At 47.9% G+C, this 21111-nt stretch overlaps 2 protein-coding genes across 7 annotated transcripts in view; one reads left to right on the forward strand and one right to left on the reverse strand.

The window, feature by feature from the left end:
• Positions 1–7: 7 nt before the first annotated feature.
• On the reverse strand, positions 8–19933 carry SYNC (syncoilin, intermediate filament protein). Of its 6 annotated transcripts, none has more exons than XM_084963690.1 (5): positions 19728–19933; positions 12061–13243; positions 3277–3401; positions 3030–3106; positions 8–1264 (listed from the first exon to the last, which is right to left on the reverse strand). In XM_084963690.1, the coding sequence occupies exons 1-5, from the start codon at positions 19916–19918 to the stop codon at positions 1254–1256; spliced, it is 1587 nt and encodes a 528-aa protein (XP_084819816.1). In that variant the 5' UTR covers positions 19919–19933; the 3' UTR covers positions 8–1253. The 6 variants fall into 6 exon arrangements, with proteins under 6 accessions (XP_084819816.1, XP_084819815.1, XP_005665242.1 ...); XM_084963689.1 differs by having other exon boundaries at positions 3021–3106; XM_005665185.4 differs by lacking the exon at positions 19728–19933 and adding an exon at positions 19315–19469.
• The window catches only part of NHSL3 (NHS like 3), a 61922-nt gene continuing 59613 nt past the window's right edge, over positions 18803–21111 (forward strand). The window contains exon 1 of the mRNA XM_084963681.1: positions 18803–18991. The gene's annotated coding sequence lies outside the window, so the exon portion shown is untranslated. The remainder of the gene's footprint in view (positions 18992–21111) is intronic.

A 21111-nucleotide genomic window follows, 5' to 3' on the forward strand; every position in this document is an offset into this window, starting at 1 on the left:
ACATCTGTGGCTTCTAAAAGAGTTGTTCAGATGACATTTATTTCCTGTGCTCTTTGACTACCAAGAACAGAATTAAATATAATAGACTCAGAAGTATAGAAAAGAGCTTTACTCCAGGGAAAGTGAAAGACATAAAACACTGAATCAGAGGTGCACAGATTAGTCTTTGATAAAATATCATCTTTTTGAAGTCTATCTCTAGAGAACTACATGGACTTTCAAGAATATCAAAGGCAGTGTGGCAGAATTTAAGGCAATATTAAATTTGGAAAAGGTGTTTGACCTTTTCTCATAGAGAGGTTGAATCTCCCCAGTATGTTTTTCACTGGGGCCTGTACTTAGAGGTTAGAAAAATAGGCTCTTTAAAGCCAGGTGCCGTATCTAGATAAAATGGCTGGTTCTTTGCCATTCACCCAATTTAACTGAGTACATCACTCTGACCCAGAATCATTTTCATGAGTAAGATCCTTAGGGAAATCTCGATTGGATTTGTTGTTGTTGTTTTTCTAAGTCTGTAGTTCTTTTAGAGTATAGTGAAAATTACCTTTATACAAGAGTAAATCCACACGAATCAGCACAGACTTAAAGAAAAATTAACTTTGTAAAAGGATTCATTTAAACTCTTAACTCTCATGGCACAAAAGAATTCAAACTGTAAACCCAAATACAGTGGACCCTTGAAAACGAGGGTTAGAACTGTGCAGGTCCACAGATACTTTTCAATAGTAAACACCACAGTACTATTCTAGTGGTTGGTTGAATCCACAGATATGGAGCAACCTTGGATATATGCAAGTTAATCCCCATGTTGTTCAAGGGTCAACTGTAATGAAAACTGGCTGCCTTTTTTTAAAGATCCCACCTGTGTTCCAAAAAAAGCTTTTGGTTTGGGTCAACCCAAGACAAGGTACATTCTTCACAGCACTGAAGGTATGTCTGTACATTCATCCTCTACTTATTGTACATATGGAAGGTTGCTGCTGGGTGATGGGAGACTCACTTTGCCATTCCTCAGTGCATTGAGATCAGTACCAGCAGCCATTGAAATAGAATCCAGCTAAGAGTTGACTGATAGTATTCTGCCTCCAGAATCTTTTTTAAACAGGTCAGCCAGTGTTTTCCCAGGGTGAAGTGCTTGCCAAGTCCCTGGCACTCCCTTCTGTTTGGAAAAAAAGATTGTCCAAAAGGTACTTAGTGATCCTTTGCTAAGTTTTTTTGGGTTGTTTCTTGGTTACAGATTCGACCGTACATTTCTAAACAGCCCCTGTAAAGTTGAGAGAGAAAAAGATATAAGTTTAAACTTTCTGCAACTGAAATAATACAATATAAAGTTTTCAACAAAACTTTGGAAGCTTAGTTCAGGCTATGCTGGGGACAGATTGCCAAGAGTGTGATTTATATCTAATCAGGGAAGACTTTCCCCTAGCAAATAATTGGGTGCCTCCTATTTGTAAAACAGAATGAATGGTGACCTGTGTAATAATGATGGGAGGGACTATCTAAAAATTTTCTATGCCCACATTAACCTCACACAGATATTATAAGGCCTAGAATTCTATAGTTCTTCGGGTTAATCGTTTGTCTTTTTTTTTTTTTTCCTTGGCCACATCTGAGGTATAGGGAAGTTCCCAGGCTAGGGCTTGAACCTGTACCATAGCAGTTACCCAAGCATTGGCAGTGTCAAAACAATCCTTAACCTGCTGAGCCACAAGGGAATTCCCCCCTTGTACTTTAAATCTGATCTGTGCAGAAGTGTTTAACATCATTTTCTTCAATTACAATGTTCTGGAAATCTCCCAAACAATAAGTGTAGTCAGTTATGCCTAGATAAAACAGGAGGGAGTTAATGTTGTGGCTCATCAGGTTAAGAACCTGACTAGTATCCATGAGGATGCAGGGTTCTATCCCTAACCTTGCTCAGTGGATTAAAGATCTGGTGTTGCTATGAGCTGTGGCATAGGTTGAAGATGCAGCTCTAATTCGACCCCTACCCAGGGAACTTCCATATGCCATGGGTGCAGCCCTAGAAAACAGAAATCAAAAAAAAGAAAAACAAGTTACCACTGTGGCTCAGCAGGTTAGGGATTTGGCATTGTCTCTGGGGCTGTGCAAGTTTGATCCCTGGCCTGGCACAGTGTGTTAAAGATTCAGCTTTGCCACAGCTTGGCATAGGTCTCAGCTGCTGCTAGGATTTGATCCCTGGCCTGGAAACTTGGATAGGCTGCAGGTGTGGCTAGCAAATAAAAATTAAAACAAAACCCTAGGAAGTTAGGGGAAGTACCAGTTATAATAATTATTTGTGAATTTGTATCTAGGATGTAGGATTACTTAGGGAATTAAAAATTATGGACATTTGGGAGTTACCGCTGTGGTGCAGTGGGTTAAGAATCCAACTGCAAGGAGTTCCCACTGTGGTGCAATGGGATCAGAAAAGAAAAATCTGACTGCAATGGCTTGGGAATTTACATATGCTGGGGTGCGGCCATAAAAAAATTAGGGACATTGATCTAGTATTGAACTTGACAGACCTTTTTTAATCCTTAGTTTCTTTATCCAGGAGAATATGAAGAATAGAGAACATACTGTTAAGTAAAGAAATTAGTGGATAAGTGTTGCTTGTTTAGCAAAGTAAGCAACAGTTATGTACCTTTAGTCTATAAACAACACCCTCTTCAGCTTCTGACACAACTGTTAACAGTTTAATTTAGCCTTTTTTGTCATAGTCTGAATCAGGCAGCATAACTGAGTTAGCAGATGGGGTCAGGTAGGATGAGGAAAGTAGAAATGCACAGAACCTAGATGTTGTATCCTGTTCTAGACTTCCTGATGATAATTCAGGCAAACTTTAAGTCCTGCTAGAAATTGAAACACTCCAAATGAAGCCTGAATGCATTTGCAGGTATATGTTATCCCTAAATGACTTATTTGTCATTAGACACACACTTAGTATTTTTTTAAGGCATTAGTATTTTTAGATTAGGAAAGCAGCAATTCAATGCAAACACCATTCTTGTACCCACAAGGATCACCTTGAGACTGTGTCTCAATTCCACCCGCCTCAGAAGTGGGAGCACTAGCCCGTTCCAGGCTCTTGGGTAGCATAGCCCTTAAAAAAAAGAAAGCCATTTTCCATCTGTCTAAGGGTGAGCACAATTTGAAAATCACTTCTCAAACTACTTTTTTGGCTTTTCACTGTCAAGAGAAATTTCCCCTGAGCAACATCAGCCCTCCCCAACGTTGGGGTTGGTTGAGATTTGGGTAGAAGCAAAAACTGACTTATAAGTTGAGAGCTCTTCAGCAAGGCTGATCCTTAGCTGCTCCATCTCTTTGTTCTTCTGTTGCTGGAGTTGCACCCCACTTTTTAGCTGCCTCTGCCGTTCTTCCATTTCCTCCAGCTGTTCCTGCATGAGAGGATCAAGAACATTTCTGATGAGCCAAACAAGAAAAACCTGACATTGTAATATTACAAAGCACTTTCTTACACATTGTTTAATCTGCAGAGCAGTGTTGAGGTTGACTGACAGATTCATTATCTTAAGAAGCTGTGGGGGGTTTTGGCATGCCCGTGGCACGAGAAAGTTCCCAGGCTAGGAATCAAACCTGAGCCAATGCAATGCAGTGACAAGACCTTAACCCACTGTGCTACAGCCAGCTCCAAAGACATTGTTTTGACATACTATTTTTGAAAGTGGTGACCTAAAAGGCATCTTGCCTGTTTACTACAGCTTTCTTTTTTTTTTTGTCTTTTTAGGGCTGCACCTGCAGCATATGGAAGTTCCCAGGCTAGGGGTCAATTAGAGCTTTAGCTGCCAACCTCTGTCACAGCCACAGCAATACAAGTCCGAGCCACATCTGCAACCTATACCTCAGCTCAGGGCAATGCCAGATCCTTAACCCACTGAGCCGGGCCGGAGATTGAACCCCCGTCCTCATGGATACTAATTGGGTTTGTTACTGCTGAGCCACAGCAGGAACTCCTAATCATGTTATGTTGAAAGAAATCAAGTCTTTGTGTAAGTAATTTTTCTTGAATATTAACTAGAATTTTAGGAAAGTTGTTCTATAACAAGTCCGTTTTTAGAAGATGTTTGAGTTGTTTATTCAAAGGAAAAACGGTAAATATGGTTTTATATTTGAAGCTCCTTTAAGTCAGATATCTTAGTACTTACTATAAGGTGCAAATAGATGCTTTATTATTGAGGATATCATGGTTGTTCATTTTCTATATCCTTTGCTTGCTATGCATAAGGACAGTTGATTCTAAAGTGCTAAGTTGGAAGGTGGAGGTGTTATGTCCTGGAGGCCCTCAGGGGTCCTCACATGACTGCTTCCCATTCTACTGAAACTGGGCAGGATGTGTTCTGTACATTGTCTCTGCCTAGGATTAATACCTGAGGAAAGACCTAAGGAAGATGTCAGCACATCGGTCTCTGGCTTTATAGCTAGCTGACATGGGCCCCCAGGAAGCATTGGGGGAGTTGGGAAGGGAGCACTAGAATTGGAAGATATTTTCATTTTTTTAAATTTGTTTGGTTTTTTTGGTCACACCAAGGATCAAACCCAACCCATAGCAGCAACCCAAGCTGTTGCAGTGTCAACACCAGATCCTTAGCCCACTGCACCTTGTAGGAAATTCTTCAAAATTCTGATTTTGAAGAATAATAACCTAAGAATCCAAGTTTGGGTGCATACTATCATTAAAAGAGCCTAAATAATTCGTTCTTTGAGTAATTCTTGATATATCTGTGGCGTGTCAATCTGCAGTGTTTGATACTCTGGTTGAATCTCAACTTTCTTTTTTTTTTGTCTTTTTTTTTTTTTTTTGTCTTTTTTGCCATTGCTTGGGCCGCTCCTGCGGCATATGGAGGTTCCCAGGCTAGGGGTCTAATGGGAGCTGTAGCCACCAGCCTACACCACAGCCACAGCAACGCGGGATCCTTAACCCACTGAGCAAGGCCAGGGATCGAACCCGCAACCTCATGGTTCCTCGTCGGATTCGTTAACCACTGAGCCACGACGGAAACTCCTGAATCTCAACTTTCATCAACATTGGCAAAAGGTCTTTTTTAGTGCCTAACCACATTTCCACACAGATGAGGCCTTAACCACCTACGAGCATGTTCTCTAAAGGAGAGCATCTGCATATCTCTGTGCCCCACTTTCCCAGGCCTCAAAAGTACATGCTTGGGAAGGAGTCTGCCCCATCAATGATAAGCTCTTAACAGAGGATGAAGTATTGTTAGAAGGACAAGCATTAAGGACAGTCTCCAGTCAATCATATGAGGCACCACTAGGTTAACTTCCTAAAACTGCTTTATCATCTCCATCATTTATAGGCTTTCCACTTTCTTTAGTCTGGCATTCAGACCCTCTCTAGTTTGACTAGACCTTCCATTTCTCCTCTGGTTTTCACTGTCCAGTATGGAAGTCACTAGCCACCTCTGTCTACTGAATACTTGAAATAGAGCTAGTCGATGTGCTGTAGTGTAAGATAACCCAGCAGATTTCTAAGACTTGGCATACACACATGAAATGTGTGGGTATACATATAAATGTGAGTGTGTGTATGATACTTCAAATTTTTGTTTTGTCTTTTTAGGGCCACAACCTGCGGCATGTGGAAGTTCCAGGGATGGGGTCGAATTGGAGCAGCATTTGCCAGCCACAGCAAAGTGGGGGCTGAGCCACTCTGCGACCTACACTACAGCTTATAGCAAGGCCGGATCCATAACCCACTGATGGAGGCCAGGGATCGAACCTGCATCTTCATGGATATTAGGTTTGTTACCGCTGAGTCACAACAGGAACTCCTAATGCCTCAGGTTTTAATCATGTTGCAATGATAATATTTTTGATATATTGAGTTAAATAAAATGCATTAATTTCACCTGTTACATTTTTAGTGTGGCTACTAGACATTTTTTTGTTTGTTTTTAATATTATTATTTTTATTTATTTATTTTGTCTTTTTAGGGCCGCACCGTGGCATATGGAAGTTCCCCAGCTAGGGGTCGAATCTGAGCTATAGCTGCTGGCCTGTGCCACAGCCACAGCAACACCAGCCGAGATGGGAACTCCTGTTTTTTTTGTTGAGTTGTATGAGTAGTTTGTGTATTTTGGAGAGTAAACCTTTGTCAGTTGAGGATCCAGCACAGGCCACAAGTGCTGGCCCAGTAATTTCCACATGCCGTGGTGGAAATGAGGTTTTGGGATCGATCCCTGGCCTTGCTCAGTGGGTTACAGATCTGGCGTTGCCATGAGCTGTGGTGTAGGTTGCAGAGTAGCTCAGATCTGATGTTGCTGAAGCTGTGGTGTAGGACAGCAGCTATATCTCTGATTTGACCCCTACCCTGGGAACCTCTATATGCTGTAAGTGTGGCCCTAAAAGGCAAAAAAAAAAAAAAAAAAAAAAAAAAAATCAAAAAATGGACAAAAGACCTAAAGAGGCATTTCTCCAAAGAAAACACACAGATGGCCAGCAGGCACATGAAAAAATGCTCAACATCACTAATTATTAGAGAAAAGCAAATCAAAGCTACAATGAGGTACCACCTCACACCAGTTAGAGTAGCCATCTTAACAAGTCAACAACAAATGTTGGAGAGGATGTAGAGAAAAGAGGACCCTCCTTCCCTGTTGGTGGGAATGTAAATTGGTACAACCACTCTGGAAAGCAGTATGGAAATTCCTCAGAAACCCAAATAAAGAACTACCATGTGATCCAGCAATCCCACTCCTGGGCGTATATCTGGACAAAACTTTCATTGAAAGATGCATGCTCCTGTAAGTTGACTGCAGCACTATTCACAATAGCCAAGATATGGAAACAACCTAAATGTCCACTGGCAGATGAATGGATTAAGAAGATGTGGTACATTTATAAAATGGAATATTCTCAGCCATGAAAAGGATAAAATAATGCCATTTGCAGCAACACAGATGGAACTAGAAACTCTTCATACTGAGTGAAGGAAGTCAGAAAGATACCATGTGATATCACTTATATGTGGAGTCTAAAATATGGTACAAATGATCTATCTACAAAGCAGATCATGGACATGGAGGACCGACCTGTGTTTGCCAGGGCAGAGGGGATAAACAGGAGGACTGATGGGGACTTTGGGGTTGGTGGATGCAGACTGTTGCATTTGGAACAGATGGGTGATGGGTCCTGCCATACAGCATGGGGATCTGGCCAGCAGCTACAGGTCCTATTCGACTCCTAGCCTGGGGACCTCCATATGCCTTGGGTGTGGCCCTAAAAAGACAAAAAAGGAATGAAGTGTATCTTTGAAAAGCAGTCAGATGCCATATGTGACCTTTGGCAGTTTAGAAAGAAGCCATTTCATAAAGAATTAGCTCCTTCAGACTTTTATTTCTACTTTATCTATAATGAGGGGATACACTCATCAAGATTGTTTTTCATAGGAGTTCCCATTGTGGCTCAGCAGAAATGAACCCAACTAGTATCCATAAGGATGTGGGTTCAATCCCTGGCGTCCGTCAGTGGTTTAAGGATCCGCCATTGCTGCAAGCTGTGGTATAGGTCACAGACCTACAGATCTGGTATTGCTGTGACTGGCATAGGCCTGCAGCTTCAGCTCCTATTTGACCCCTAGCCTGGGAACTTATATATGCTGCACGTGAAGCCCTAAAAAGAAGAATGAGAGGCCAGGGATCAAACTCACATCCTGAAGGTTACTAGTCAGGTTCATTACTTTTGAGCCACAATGGGAACTCCAAGAATGATCTCTTTTTAAAAAAAATTATTTATTTATTGGCCGCAATGGAGACACATGGAAATTCTGGGCCAGGGATTGAATCCAAGTGGCAGCTTCGACAGCATCAGATCCCTAACCCACTACACTACAGGGGGAACTCCAGAACTATCTTTGGAAAGCTGCGCAGATCTTTGAATCTGAAGCAACTCCAGGACAGTGATGAAAGTCACGGGTAAAATTCTACAACTCAGAGTTCCCGTCATGGCGCAGCAGAAATGAATCTAACTAGGAACTATGAGGTTGCAGGTTTGATCCCTGACCTTGCTCAGTGGATTAAAGATCCGGCATTGCTGTGGCTGTGGTGTAGGCTGGCAGCCGTAGCTCTGATTAGACCCCTAGCCTGGGAACCTCCATATGCTGTGGGTGGGGCCCTAAAAAGACAAAAAAAAAAAAAAAACCTCTACAACCCTAGTACTGCATCAGAAATTCTAATCCAAAGACTTCCCTACTTATGGCACCACTATCCTAATTACATTTGCCTGAAATCTTTGCTTTATTTATTTATTTATTTTTTACAGGTGCACCCTGTTCCTGGGCCAGGGGTTGAATTCCAGACAGTGGTGGCAACACTGGTCTGGGGATCAAGCCCGCACCTCCACAACGACCTGAGCCACAGCAGGAACTCCTGCCTGAAATTTTAGCATCCTCTGACTTCACATCTCCCCAAGCCACTTACTATTTTATTTCATTTCATTTCATTTCATTTTTAGGCCTGCACCCATGGCATATGGAGGTTCCCAGGCTAGGGGTCAAATCGGAGCTGCAGCTGCAGGCCTATACCACCACCACAGCAACGTCAGACCTGGGCCATGTCTGCAACCTACACCACTCAGGGCAATTCCAAATCCTTAACCCACGGAAGTCAAACCCCATCCTCATGGATACTAGTCAGGTTCATTCCCACAATGAGAACTCCATACCACTCATTTTATAGTCACGCTTATTCTACATTTGTTCTTGCATCCTTCCTCTTTTTCCTGCTGTCTCCACTTACCTGTAGTAGCTTCCTTAGTCTCCCTTGCCCCTGGGTCTCTAGCGCATCTTACACACTGCCACCAATTCTGTTTCCTTAGAGAGGCAATCATGTTAATTCCCTTGATTAAATATCTTTAAGGATGTAACTGACCACTGAATAGAGTCCAAACTCCCTAGTTTGGATTTCAAAGTCTAATGTGCTCTGTCCTGACCTACCTTTACAGTTCAATTCACCTACCAGCTTTTCATCTCCCTCATGCGCCCAAGTTATATTTTAGATCTCTTGGTTTAAATAAAATATATTAAAATTGGGAGTTCCCCTTGTGGCTCAGTGGTAACATACCTGACTAGTATCCATGAGGACACGGGTTCAATCCCAGGCCTCATGCATTGGGTTAAGGATCCAGCATTGCCGTGAGCTGTGGTGTAGGTTGCAGACACAGCTGGGATCTGCCATTGCTGGGGCTGTAATGCAGGCCGGCAGCTGCAGGTCTGATTCAACCCCTAGCCTGGGAACTTCCATATGCTTCAGGTGAGACCCTAAAAAAAAAATTATAAAATTGGGAGCTCTCTCGTGGTGCAGTGTGTTAAGGATCTGGCATTGTCACTGCAGTGGCTTGGGTCACTGCTGTGGCTTGGTCTGATCCCTGGCCCGGGAACTTAAACAGGCCGAAGGCAAAGCCAAAAATAAATAAATAAAGGCAAGTGTGATTCATTTTTTATTTTTTGGCCGCCCCTTGGCGTACAGAGTTCCCGGACCAAGGATCTGAGCCACAGTTTCGACCTATGCTGAAGCAAGGCCAGATCCTTAGCCCCCTGTGCCGAAACTGCGTCTCAGAGTTCCAGAGACATCACCAATCCCAATGCACCACAGCAGGAACCCCAAGAATGTGTGTTTCCAAAGACAAAAGTACTGCTCTTGTAATGGAACCAGACCCTCCCACATAGCCGCCGCTTTAGCTCCTCTTTGAAGTATCTAGATAATTATATCTGATGCATATTTCCTCAGTTTTTCTGATGCTAAAAACCACCACCATCGAATGGAAAAAATAAACTACTTGATGATCATGAGCACAAAGCCTCCAGATCTTCTGGCACCTAAGAATTAATAATGTTAACACCCATTACCTCAACATCAGCCAATGAGAGACTTGTGCACGAGCTGATCACATACCCTGTGGCCCACCAACCCCCACCTTGGCCCTTAAAAATGCTCTGCTGAAACACTTCAGGGAGTTCAGGGTTGAGGGGGCACAAGCTACCTGTTCTCCTTCCATGGGCCTTCAAACCTTTCTCTGGTCCAAACTCCGACGTTTCAGTTGGTTTGTTTGACCTCATTGTGCGTCAGGCACACGAACTTGCATTTGGTGACACTCTGAAAAGCGCCACACTTCTGTAGTCGCCTCACGGTGCCCAGCAGCCCTTAAGTCAGCACTTAATTGATGTGTACTCTGAGCCTGGTGGCAGAGATAAGAAAAACATACTCCCTACTTTCTGAAAGCTCACAGTCTGTGGGGGAGAGAAGTGTTTATGCCCTTAGTGTTTATAGGCTGCTCTATTCTAAAAGGAATTAGAACTGGCTCACAATCAGAAATAGCTTGAATACAAGTGAAATGGTAACAAATGCACAAAAAAGGAAAATGAGGAATAGAGATTTATAGATTTCATCCCAGTTTTTTAAGACTGGAAAACTTTGACCAGAGATCAAATAGATGGGGCTTGAGGGTGAATATGGGGAAGGGAAGCGAATGAATTCTACTTAGCCTCATTACCTCCTGCGCTGTTTAAACCCAGGTGTGATTCACTTGGGGTTGCAAAATTGTGCTACGGAAAGAGCACTGAGATACTTGGGGTTGGTCAGCCTAGAGTTCAAATTACTTCAACTCACCAAGCCTCAGTTTTTCATCTATAAAAAAATGATAATAGTTGACTTGGAGGATTAATGAAGATCCAGTGAGATCATTGGCATCAAAATGCTGTGTAGGAGTTCCCGTCGTGGCGCAGTGGTTAATGAATCCGACTAGGAACCATGAGGTTGTGGGTTCGGTCCCTGCCCTTGCTCAGTGAGTTAACGATCCGGCGTTGCCATGAGCTGTGGTGTAGGTTGCAGACGTGGCTCGGATCCTGCGTTGCTGTGGCTCTGGCGTAGGCTGGCGGCTACAGCTCCGATTAGACCCCTAGCCTGGGAACCTCCATATGCCGCGGGAGTGGCCCAAAGAAATAGCAAAAAAAAAAAAAAAAAAAAAAAAAAAAAAAAAAAAAAAATGCTGTGTAAACTAAGAATGCAGGTTACTTTCAGCCCTAGCACAGGCCCAAATGAAAGAAATGGAAAACGGGAGTTCCCTTCGTGGCGCAGTGGTTAACAAATCCAACTAGGAACCATGAGGTTGTGGGTTCGATCCCTGGCCTTGCTCAGTGGGTTACAAATCTGGCGTTGCCGTGAGCTGTGGTGTAGGTCGCAGACGCGGCTCGGATCCTGCATTGCTGTGGCTCTGGCGTAGGCTGGCAGCTACATACAGCTCCGATTAGACCCCTAGCCTGGGAACCTCCATGTGCCGTGGGAGCAGCTCAAGAAATGGCAAAAAGATGGAGTTCCCGTTGTGACGCAGTAGTTAACGAATCCGACTGGGAACCATGAGGTTGCAGGTTCGGTCCCTGCCCTTGCTCAGTGGGTTAAGAATCTGGCGTTGCTGTGAGCTGTGGTGTAGGTCACAGACGCGGCTCGGATCCTGCGTTGCTGTGGCTCTGGCGTAGGCCAGTGGCTACAGCTCTCATTAGACCCCTAGCCTGGGAACCTCCATATGCCGCGGGAGCGGCCCAAAGAAATAGCAAAAAGACAAAAAAAAAAAAAAAAAAAAAAAAGAAAGAAAGAAAGAAATGGAAAAAAGATTTTAAAAAAAGAAAGAAAGAAAGAAATGGAAAACGGAGCAAAGACGTGAGTGAGAAGCTCCCATTATGGCGCAGCAGAAATGAATCCAATTACTAACCACGAGGTTTCGGGTTCGATCCTGGCCTTGCTCAGTGGGTTAAGGATCCGGTGTTGCCGTGAGCTGTGGTGTTTGTTGCAGACGAGGCTCGGATCCCGCATTGCTGTGGCTGTGGCTCCAGTTTGATCCCTAGCCTGGGAAACTCCACATGCTGTGGGTGCAGCCCTAAAAAGGAAAAAAAAAAAAGGAGTGACCCCAAAGAACAAGTTGTTCCTCCCAGATGTGACACTAGCCAACAGCCCAGACACATTTGACTCTGGCCACCTTTTCCTCCCCAGACTAAAAGACCACACTTCCTCTCATGCCCATGGGCCTACCCTGTACTGCTGCACCTCCTCGTCTCGTTTTTGTCTCACAAGGGTGATCTGGTCCTCCAGGTTCCTGTTTTGCAGATGGAGCTGCCGGGCCTCTGCCTGCAGTGGTCTCAGAGCCTCCTTCATCTCCTGGATCTCGGCCTGGGTTTTCTGCAGGGCTTTGGCCGCAGCTTCTTTCCTCTCCAGGAGCCGCAGTAGCTGAGGCTCATACTCCTCCTCCAGGCCCTGACGGCTCTCTGCCATGAGGTTCTCAAACCGAGCAGAGAGCCGCCGGCTCTCCTGGAGAAAGTGCCCATCCCTCTGGCTTGGAGGTGCTTCGAGCTGTTGCCGTAACTGCTCCTTCTGCTTCTGATAGGCATCCCGGAGCTGGGCTAGTTCCTCCGAGAGCTGGGCTGCCCGGGCCGTCAGCACTTCCCGGAAATCGGCAAACTGGGCCACGTCCTGCCGGCGGCACTCCAGCTGGTACTGGTACGCCACGCATTCCTTCGTCACCTTGAACAGCTTCTGCTTGACCAGCCGGATCTCCTCCCGCAGCCCATCCCTCTCCAGCTCTGCCTGGGCGTGCAGTTTGTAGGCAGCGAGGATGTCCTGGTGGACCTGTTGCACCTCCTGCAGGGCTGGTTCCCGGAGCAACACGAGCTCATGGATGAGCTGATCCCTCTCCTCTTCCAGCTGGGCCACAGCTTGGACACACTGCTGGAAACGCCCCTCCAGCAACTCCAGGTCCTCTAAGCTCAGGCTCCCATCTGTGCTGGGATTTGGCTTGGCTCTGAGGCTCTCCTCAGGGTTAGGTTTCTCCTCACTCGGGACTGTCTCTCCCCCATAGGTGATCGGCTCTGGGCTTGTGGTCTCTCCTGGCTTCATGGTCTGTTCCACACACACTATCTCCTCCGGCTTCACAGTCTCCTCCACGTACAGCATCTCCTCCGGCTTCACGGGCTCTTCCACATACAGGGCCTCATCCGGCAGCCTGGTCTCCTCAATATGCAGCGTCTCCTCCGGCTTCTCGGTCTCCTCCACATACAGGGCCTCGTCAAGGTCAACTGGGTCCCCCAGGTAGAGAATGTCCTCTAAGTTCAAGGTCCCCTCCAAAGAGAGAGTAACTTCTGGGTTCCAGGTCCCCAACTGATAGAGGGATTCAGAGTTCCCCTCCTGAAGAGGAGAAGTGGCCTCTGCTCTTGTTTCCCTGCAAGAGAAATGACAAGGTGAGAGGGCAGCCGCAATCCAAGAATGGTCTGTGACAGAGCCACCAAGCCACAGGCCTGGCTTATGTCAAGTTCTCACATCTCAGAGGGCACTTGTCTGCCCCTCCCATCCATCCACCTATCCCCACACAGCCCACTGCTTAAACCTGACAACATCCCCGTGTGGTCCATGGCTCTGCTTCCAGGACAGGAAACTCACACCTAAGCCACTACTTGTTCCACTGTCATAAGAAAATTCTAGTATTGAGGTAAAAGCTTCCCTGCAATTTTCCCCTAGACTTGATTGTTCTTTCCAGAATTAGACAAAGTTAACCTCTTTTCCATGTAAGTTCTTTAAACACTTAAAGAAAGTGATTTATCCTTCAATTATTCCATGCATGCCAAGGTTTCCAGTGCCCTCCTCCTTTGGGTCACTTCTTTTTGACAGGCTCCATGGACAGGCTTGCTATGGTTTGGAGATGGGCACAGGAAGCAGGACCCAGGTGAGTTTCTCTGGCCGCTACACTTCTCTGGCTGCCGTCAAGATGCCCTTGCGGGAGTTCCCGTCGTGGCTCACTGGTTAATGAATCCGACTAGGAACGATGAGGTTGCAGGTTCGATCCCTGGCTTCGCTCAGTGGGTTAAGGATCCGGCTTGCAGTGAGCTGTGGTGTAGGTCGCACACGTGGTTCATATCTGGTGTTGCTGTTGCTCTGGTGTAAGCCGGAGGATACAGCTCCAATTAGACTCCTAACCTGGGAACCTCCATATGCCACAGGTGCAGGTCCTGGAAAAGACAAAAAAAGAGCAAAAATAAATAAATAAATAAAAAGATGCCCTTGCATATAGGGCAGCTCCACCACATTCTTAACAAATGCTAAAACTCTTAAGACATTTTTTTCACACCAGATACTTTTAAATCATATCTCTTGTTCCTGTAAAACTTCATCTTGTAAGAACTGGCCCATCCTGGCCACTGCTCACTCGCTCGTTCTCTCTCTCTCTCTATATATATATATATATTCTTTTTCAGTTTCCTTTCCACTATAAGTTATTGCGAGATACTGGATGTGGTCCCCTGTGCTTGCTATACAGTAGGTCCTTGCTGGTTATCTATTTTACTTTTTTTCTTTTTGCTTTTTTAGGGCTGCACTTGCAGCATATGGAAATTCCCAGGCTGGGGGTCACATCGGAGCTACAGCTGTCGGCCTAGGCCACAGCCACAGCAACACAGGATCCGAGCTGCGTCTGAGACCTATACCACAGCTCCAGGTACACACACAACCACCACAGTGAGACCTACACCGCAATGCCAGATCGCTAACCCACTGAGCAAGACCAGGCATCAAACCCTCATCCTCACGGATGCCAGTCAGATTTGTTTCCGATGCACCACAACGGGAACTCCCAGGTTATGTAATATACAGCAGTGTGTACCTGTTCATCCCAAATTCCTCATTTATCCCTCCACCCCTGCTCTCCCCTTTAGTAACCAGAAGGTCATTTTCTATGTCTATGAGTCTATTTCTCTTGTGTAAATAAGTTCATTTGTATTATTTTTAAGATTCTTTATATATGTTGTATCATCCAATGTGTGTCATTCTCTGCCTGACTTATTTCACTTAGTATGGGAATCCCTAGGTCCATGCATGTTGCAAGGGAGTTTCTTTTATAGGGAGGAGTCAATAGGCTAGAAAGACCAGGTACAGGGAGGCTGGAGGAGGGAATGGTCAGACAGTGGACCAGGGAGCATTTGCCCCTGAGGCCGGCTAATTCCCTTCAGAGCGGTTTGCTCACAGTTCCAGTGTTAAGGACAAGTTCAGGGGCTCTTGGGGAGCCTGATGAAACTTTGGTCAGGTTAGCAGGCACTTTGTCCAGATTGGTCACTGGGGACAAACAGTTCAGCTAATCATTTATGAGACAAAGAATGGGCATTTTAGGGTCTGTGTCTGGCTTTCTTGTGGGTAAATAAGAGAGGCATCTGCTGTTCCGACCTAAGCTCCGTGAGGAAGGGCATTTCTCTACAGTAAGCTGCTGGCTGTTTTCTGGAGCATGGAGCTCAGCAAGTGCTCTTAAACTAGAGTTCTATGATCCCCTTTTTTTTCCCCCTGTCTTTTTTAGGGCCATACCAGTGGCATATGGTCCCAGGTTAGGGATCAAATCGGAGCTGCAGCTGCCAGCCTACACCACAGCCACAGCAACATCAGATCCAAGCCTCACCTGCAACCTATGCCTCAGCTTGTGGCAACACGGGATCCTCAAACCACTGAGTGGGGCCAGGGGTCAGAGCTGAATTCTCAAGGATACTAGCCGGTTCGGGTTCTTAACCCACACAACAGGAACTCCCAGTATTTTCTGTTTCAAATGGTTCTTGGAATTCCCTTTGCAGCTTAGCAATAATGAACCCAATGAGCATCCATGAGGATGATGGTTTGATCCCTGGCCCCACTCAGTGGGTAAGGATCTGGCATTGCTGTGAGCTGTGGTGTGGGTCACAAACATGGCTCAGATGTGGCATTGCTGTGACTGTGGTGTAGGCTAGTAGCTACAGCTCTGATTTGACCCCTAGTATGGGAACTTCCATATGCTGCAGGTGCAGCCCTAAAAAGACAAAAAAAAAAAAAAAAAAGAAAAAAAGAAAGAAATGCGGTCTGTTTTATAACTGGTGCATTTGGAGTATCTGAATGTGGTTTCCATAAACTTTTTTTGATAGAAAGTGTAAATGAAAAGCCCCACATATCATAGAATTTGATTTATTTGCCTTGAAAAGGCTTACTTGTGTTCAAGTTTTAAGTGCTGTTTCTTACCCCCAAGTTTCTAGCAAAGATTATTTTTATTCTAAATCATTGTGTTCTCCATCCTCCTCTCTAACACTCCAGGAAGCCCTGGCTTCCCTTTTGCATCTCCTGGTGGCTCTCTAGAAACCACAAAATATGTGGCTTCACCAGGCTCCAGACGTCACTGGGTGCACCGAAACCTAAAGCCTGAAGACAACTCAACAATCACCTAGTCCATTCACGTCCCTTTGCCAGAGATGGAGTGGGTTTTTTTTAGACATCTTTAGCTGATGTTACTTGGCCCCTCAAACTCATCTGCCACCAAACCATCCTTCTCCCTGAGCTTGTTACGCCTGTATTTTCCAGCTCAGAGAAACACGTCACCATATACCAGGCTGATGAGACAAGCAGTCTTGAAACAACCAAACTCACTGAGAAATGACATTTCTATCTCAGAAAGTCTCCATTCTCCACCCCCCTCTTCACCCCACTGCCCGGGCCCTTGTCCAAGTCATCACTTCTCACCTGCACTTCTGTACCAGCCTTCCCACGAGCCTTCTCCTCTCAGTCTATCTTTGACAGTGCTGCGGCTTGCCGTAATATAAAGCAAACCATGTTGCTCCACTTCACCCATAGAGAGCCAACTGCTTAGCAAAGATTCAAAGCTCTTCTCCATGTGGCCCCAACACACTTCAGCCTCATCTCACATTACTCCCCACAGTCTACCCAGTGCTTGATGATCTGGAACATGTGTTAACTTTTTGTTTGTTTGTTTGCCTTTTCTTGAGCCACTCCCACGGCATATGGAGGTTCCCAGGCTAGGGGTCTAATCGGAGCTGTAGCCACCAGCCTACGCCAGAGCCACAGCAACGCGGGATCCGAGTCACGTCTGCAACCTACACCACAGCTCATGGCAACAACGCCAGATCCTTAACCCATTGAGCAAGGCCAGGGATCGAACCTGCAACCTCATGGTTCCTAGTCGGATTCGTTAACCAGTGAGCCACGACAGGAACTCCAACATGTGTTAACTTTTACACCCCCTACTCCTAGCCCACAGTATCTAAAGAGACCAGCTGAGAAAATATAGCTCGCTATATGCCACCTGACTAGAGAACAGTCCTACTACCTGGAAAGGTAGATCTCCTAGTGCTGGGAAGGGTGCACCTGCTCAGCCAGTCAGCCCTACCCAGATCCTCGACAGAGTCCCTGCTTTCCCAGCAGACAGCCCTCATACCATGTTCTGGCTGCTCATCCCACCACCCTGGAATGATGTAATTGTGTTCCAGGCACAAGAATACTCTTTTATACAATGCTCATCTATTATCCCCATTTTTTAGATGAGTACTCTTTTACCAGAATACTCTTTTATACAATGCTCATCTATTATCCCTATTTTTTAGATGAGGAAACCAAAGCGGACTACAGATCTCAAGGTTCTGGAGTTCCTATGGTGGCGCAGTGGAGATGATCTGACTAGGAACCATGAGATTGCGGGTTTGATCCCTGGCCTCAATCAGTGGCCTAAGGATCTGGCGTTGCCATAAGCTGTGGTATAGGTTGCAGATGCGGCTCAGATCTGCTGTTGCTGGGGCAGTGGTGTAGGCCGGCAGCTGTGGCTCTGATTCAACCCCTAGCCTGGGAACCTCCATGTGCCGCGTGTGTGGCCCTAAAAAGAAAAAAAAAAAAAAAAAATCTCCAAGTTCTATAGTTTGTAAATTGTGGAGCCTAGAGAAGGCTGGCAGTCTGGCTCCAGAGCCAGAGCTCCTTTTTATCACTCTCCTCTTAGAATAGGCATGAGGTCTGAAAGAAGTCAAACAGTTACTGCAGATATAATAGAGCTTGGCCCTGGCATTCAAAATATATTTATATCTATTTAGCTAACAAATTTCTACATACCCTCAAGCCCTGCTCAAACTCCACCTCCTCTGTGAAGCATCTCCCAGACAACCTGCATTCTCGTGTTCTCAAGGCACTTTGTATGCAGCTCATCTTTGCACTAAGTGCTTTGTATTATGGAAGTGCCTGGGTCTATCTTCCCTGACAGTCCATTTCCTAAGGACAAGCGCAGTTATTTTCTCTATACCCCAGGGTGGGGCTCTGTAGAAGACAGGCAGCAATGGACTGAGATCCAAGGGGGAAACTTGCCCAAGGTCAAGTGGCAAAGCTGGAAGTAGAACCTAGGTCTCCTGACTCGCAGGCAGCGCTGTTACCACACACCATGTTGCCTCGGTCACCCCACCCACAGTGCCAGGCCTCTGTTAGGTGTTGCCCTCACACAGCTGCCTCTCTCTAAGGAGCTGGGGGAAAAAGGTGATGATGGGAGGTAGGGGGCAAGGGAGGCAGCTCAGCTGTGACCCCTGACTTCAGGTTTCCTTGGGCCACCTCTGCCACTCCGTCCCTGTCCCTCAAGTATTCCAGCAGCTCCCTACCCTGTCCAGCAAGGCTATGGCTGGAGTGTTTGTGACCCTGTGCAGGCCTGAGTTGGTGTGTGGCTGGCTCCGTGTGTACCCACATGTGGGTACCGCAGTACAAGTGAGTGTATGTGTCAAACTGTGACAGTGGAGGGGCGTCACGTGTGTGTATCTGCACCTCTACCTCTTGGTACAGTAGGAAGTCCAGGGCTACAGGCTAACCTGGGGCGGAAACGCTGCCTCCTCACCTCAAACCCTTCAGCCACAGGTCCCTTCCCCCTAACCAGTGGCAAGCTCACTATGAGGATGGATGGAGGGATGGATGGATGGAGGGAGGGAGGGAGGGACAGAGCCTCCCCTCCAGGGCTCCTGGCCAGCCAAGGCCCTCCTGCGGGTCTAGGACAGGAGACCCTGCCCCCACACCATGCCAGGCCCTGGACCAGAGAGAATGAGCTTCCTGAACTCTCAACTCTAAGCTGGCCGCTGCCCAACCTTGCACCAAGCATCTTCCACAGGGCGAATTCAGCAGCTGGAGGCCTCCATCTCCACTTGCCTTTGGGGTGAGGAATGAAAGAAAACGGGTAGCGTCTTTGGCCCCTGTGGGCCGAAGGGCATCTGACGGTTGATGCCCTCTAATGTAAAGGGGTTAACCCTCACGCCGCCCGTGGGAGGGGGAGGGGGGACTATAAAAAGCCCCAGACAAACGAAGGTGCTGGCCAGGCCGGACTCCCCGCTCTCCCTTGGCCGGTGGCTCCGCCCCGTGCCCCACCCCGGCTGGACCCCTGCCCCGCCCCCCGCCCCGGCGACAGGCGCTCGCGGGGGGAGGGGATCCCGCCGGCACCCCCTCCCCAGAGGCGGCGACGCGGGCCCGGGACGCTCCTACCTCGCGGCCTGGGCGGCGCCGTCCCCGCCGCGCCGGGGCTCCGGGCTGGCCATGGCTGCACGACCCGGGCTGGGCGGCCGCGGTATTAATAGCCGGCCCCGCGGGCCGCCCGCGCCCGCCAGCAGCACTGCCAGCTGCAGCCGACACCGGATCCCGCCGGCCCCGGGCCGGGCGCGCCCACTTGGCCCGGGCTCCTCCGCGGGAGGAGGGAGCGGCCGCGCGGCCCAGGGGCGGGGAGAGGCCGCCCCTCCCGGGACCAGCCGGGGGAGAAGGGTATGGGGGGTCGGCGTCTCCAAAACCGGCCATCCCTAGGTCTTCCCGAACCTTCTCTCTCTCCACCCTTCCCTTTCAAGGGTCCTAGCTGCGGGGGTGCGGGGAGGAAGGTGGCTCTGCAGCTCCAGGGGAGCGCTTGCCTTGCCCGGCCGTCCCGGGAGGGGGCTGGGTGTGGGGTTGGGGACCTCGAGGGACCCAGCACCCCGCCCGCCGCCCGCAGGAGTTCAGGGGTGTCCGCCGCCGCCCTGCGATTCCCCCGGCGCCTGAGAGCTGTGCCCCGCAGCTGTCGCCAAGGGCTGGAGGAGGAGGGGTAACGCCACACCCCGTCCATTTGGGGACAGTCGGGAGCCTGGAGAAGGGCGGTGGGAGGACTGCTCGGGAGGGTTGGAGCCTCTGAGGTTGAGTCCGTATTTAACCCGCTCTCCGCCCCTGCGCTGCGAGGTTTCCTGGGGTCTCTCCGCTTGCTCCACCTGTCACCCCCGCCCGCAGTGCGGTCCACTCCAAGGCGCGCTCCCCTTCCCCAAGTTCGAAGTCCACCAGTGTGGGGATCAAACTTAAACACTGAAGGCTTGCTTTCTCCCTAAGCGAGAAGCTGTCTGGCCCCTTCCAGACCTGGGCCTCCGGCATTCTCCCTCCTGATGCCTTTTTTCCACTTAGCCCCTCTGTCTGGGGAGCTCTTTGACTCAATCGCAGAAGAATGCTGTGCACCATAACAAGCGGAGGGGCTGGATGTCTTTAATCAGAGAGGCCTGCAGCGAGGGGTGGGGGTGGGGCAGCAGTGCGGCTCTGTTGAACGCATGTGGGCTGTGTGTTGGGATCTCTGTGCCTGCTGGCGACTGTATGAACGCCACGTGTTTGTGCGTATGGAGTGTGGCGGGGAGACTGGCATTGTGTGTCCACGCGTGACCCTGTGATGACTGGGGGGCGGGGTACATGCCTGTGAGTGGGCATAGGAGCGTGTGACTGTATAGCGAGGCGGCGGTGATTTTGAGTAGTGCTGGTGCTGGTTGTGGAGTGTTGGCGTGGCCATGCTGTGGCTGTCGTGACTGGGCTGAGGGGCGTGTATACAGTGTGTGTGTGTGACTGTGCCTAGAAGTGACTTGAGGACTGAAGGGTGAGAGCATCAGGGGCGCTCGCAAGCGGATGTGTGGAGAGTCGTCTGTGGGGTCTGTGTGTGACCAGGGCCTGGTGCGAGTCATTTATCCAGGTTATGAGTGCTGCCTGCGGTGGTATATTTATATCTCTCTGTCTGATGCAAGGGGGTGGGAGATTAACACCCAAGGGCAGCCAAATACACCCTTGTAAGGTATGCACGAGAAAAAGTTGGGTTTTGGAGGCTGCTGGTCATTTTCTGACTTACCTCTAAAATATTCCAGGGGAGGAGGTTGGCAAAGCCTCCGTGGCTGGTCATTTGACAGTTGCTGCCAGTCAGAGGGGTGCTGAGGGAGCAAGGGCCAGGCCTGCCAGCAGCACTGTTTGCTGTGGTGCTAGGCAACAGGCAGCAAGAGTGGCATTAAGAAGGGC

The sequence above is a fragment of the Sus scrofa genome, chromosome 6 (assembly GCF_054392235.1).
Source record: "Sus scrofa isolate SSC_HxYL_T2T_F1_AM1 chromosome 6, Sscrofa_HxYL_maternal_Yorkshire_Landrace_v2.0, whole genome shotgun sequence".
NCBI lineage: Eukaryota > Metazoa > Chordata > Mammalia > Artiodactyla > Suidae > Sus > Sus scrofa.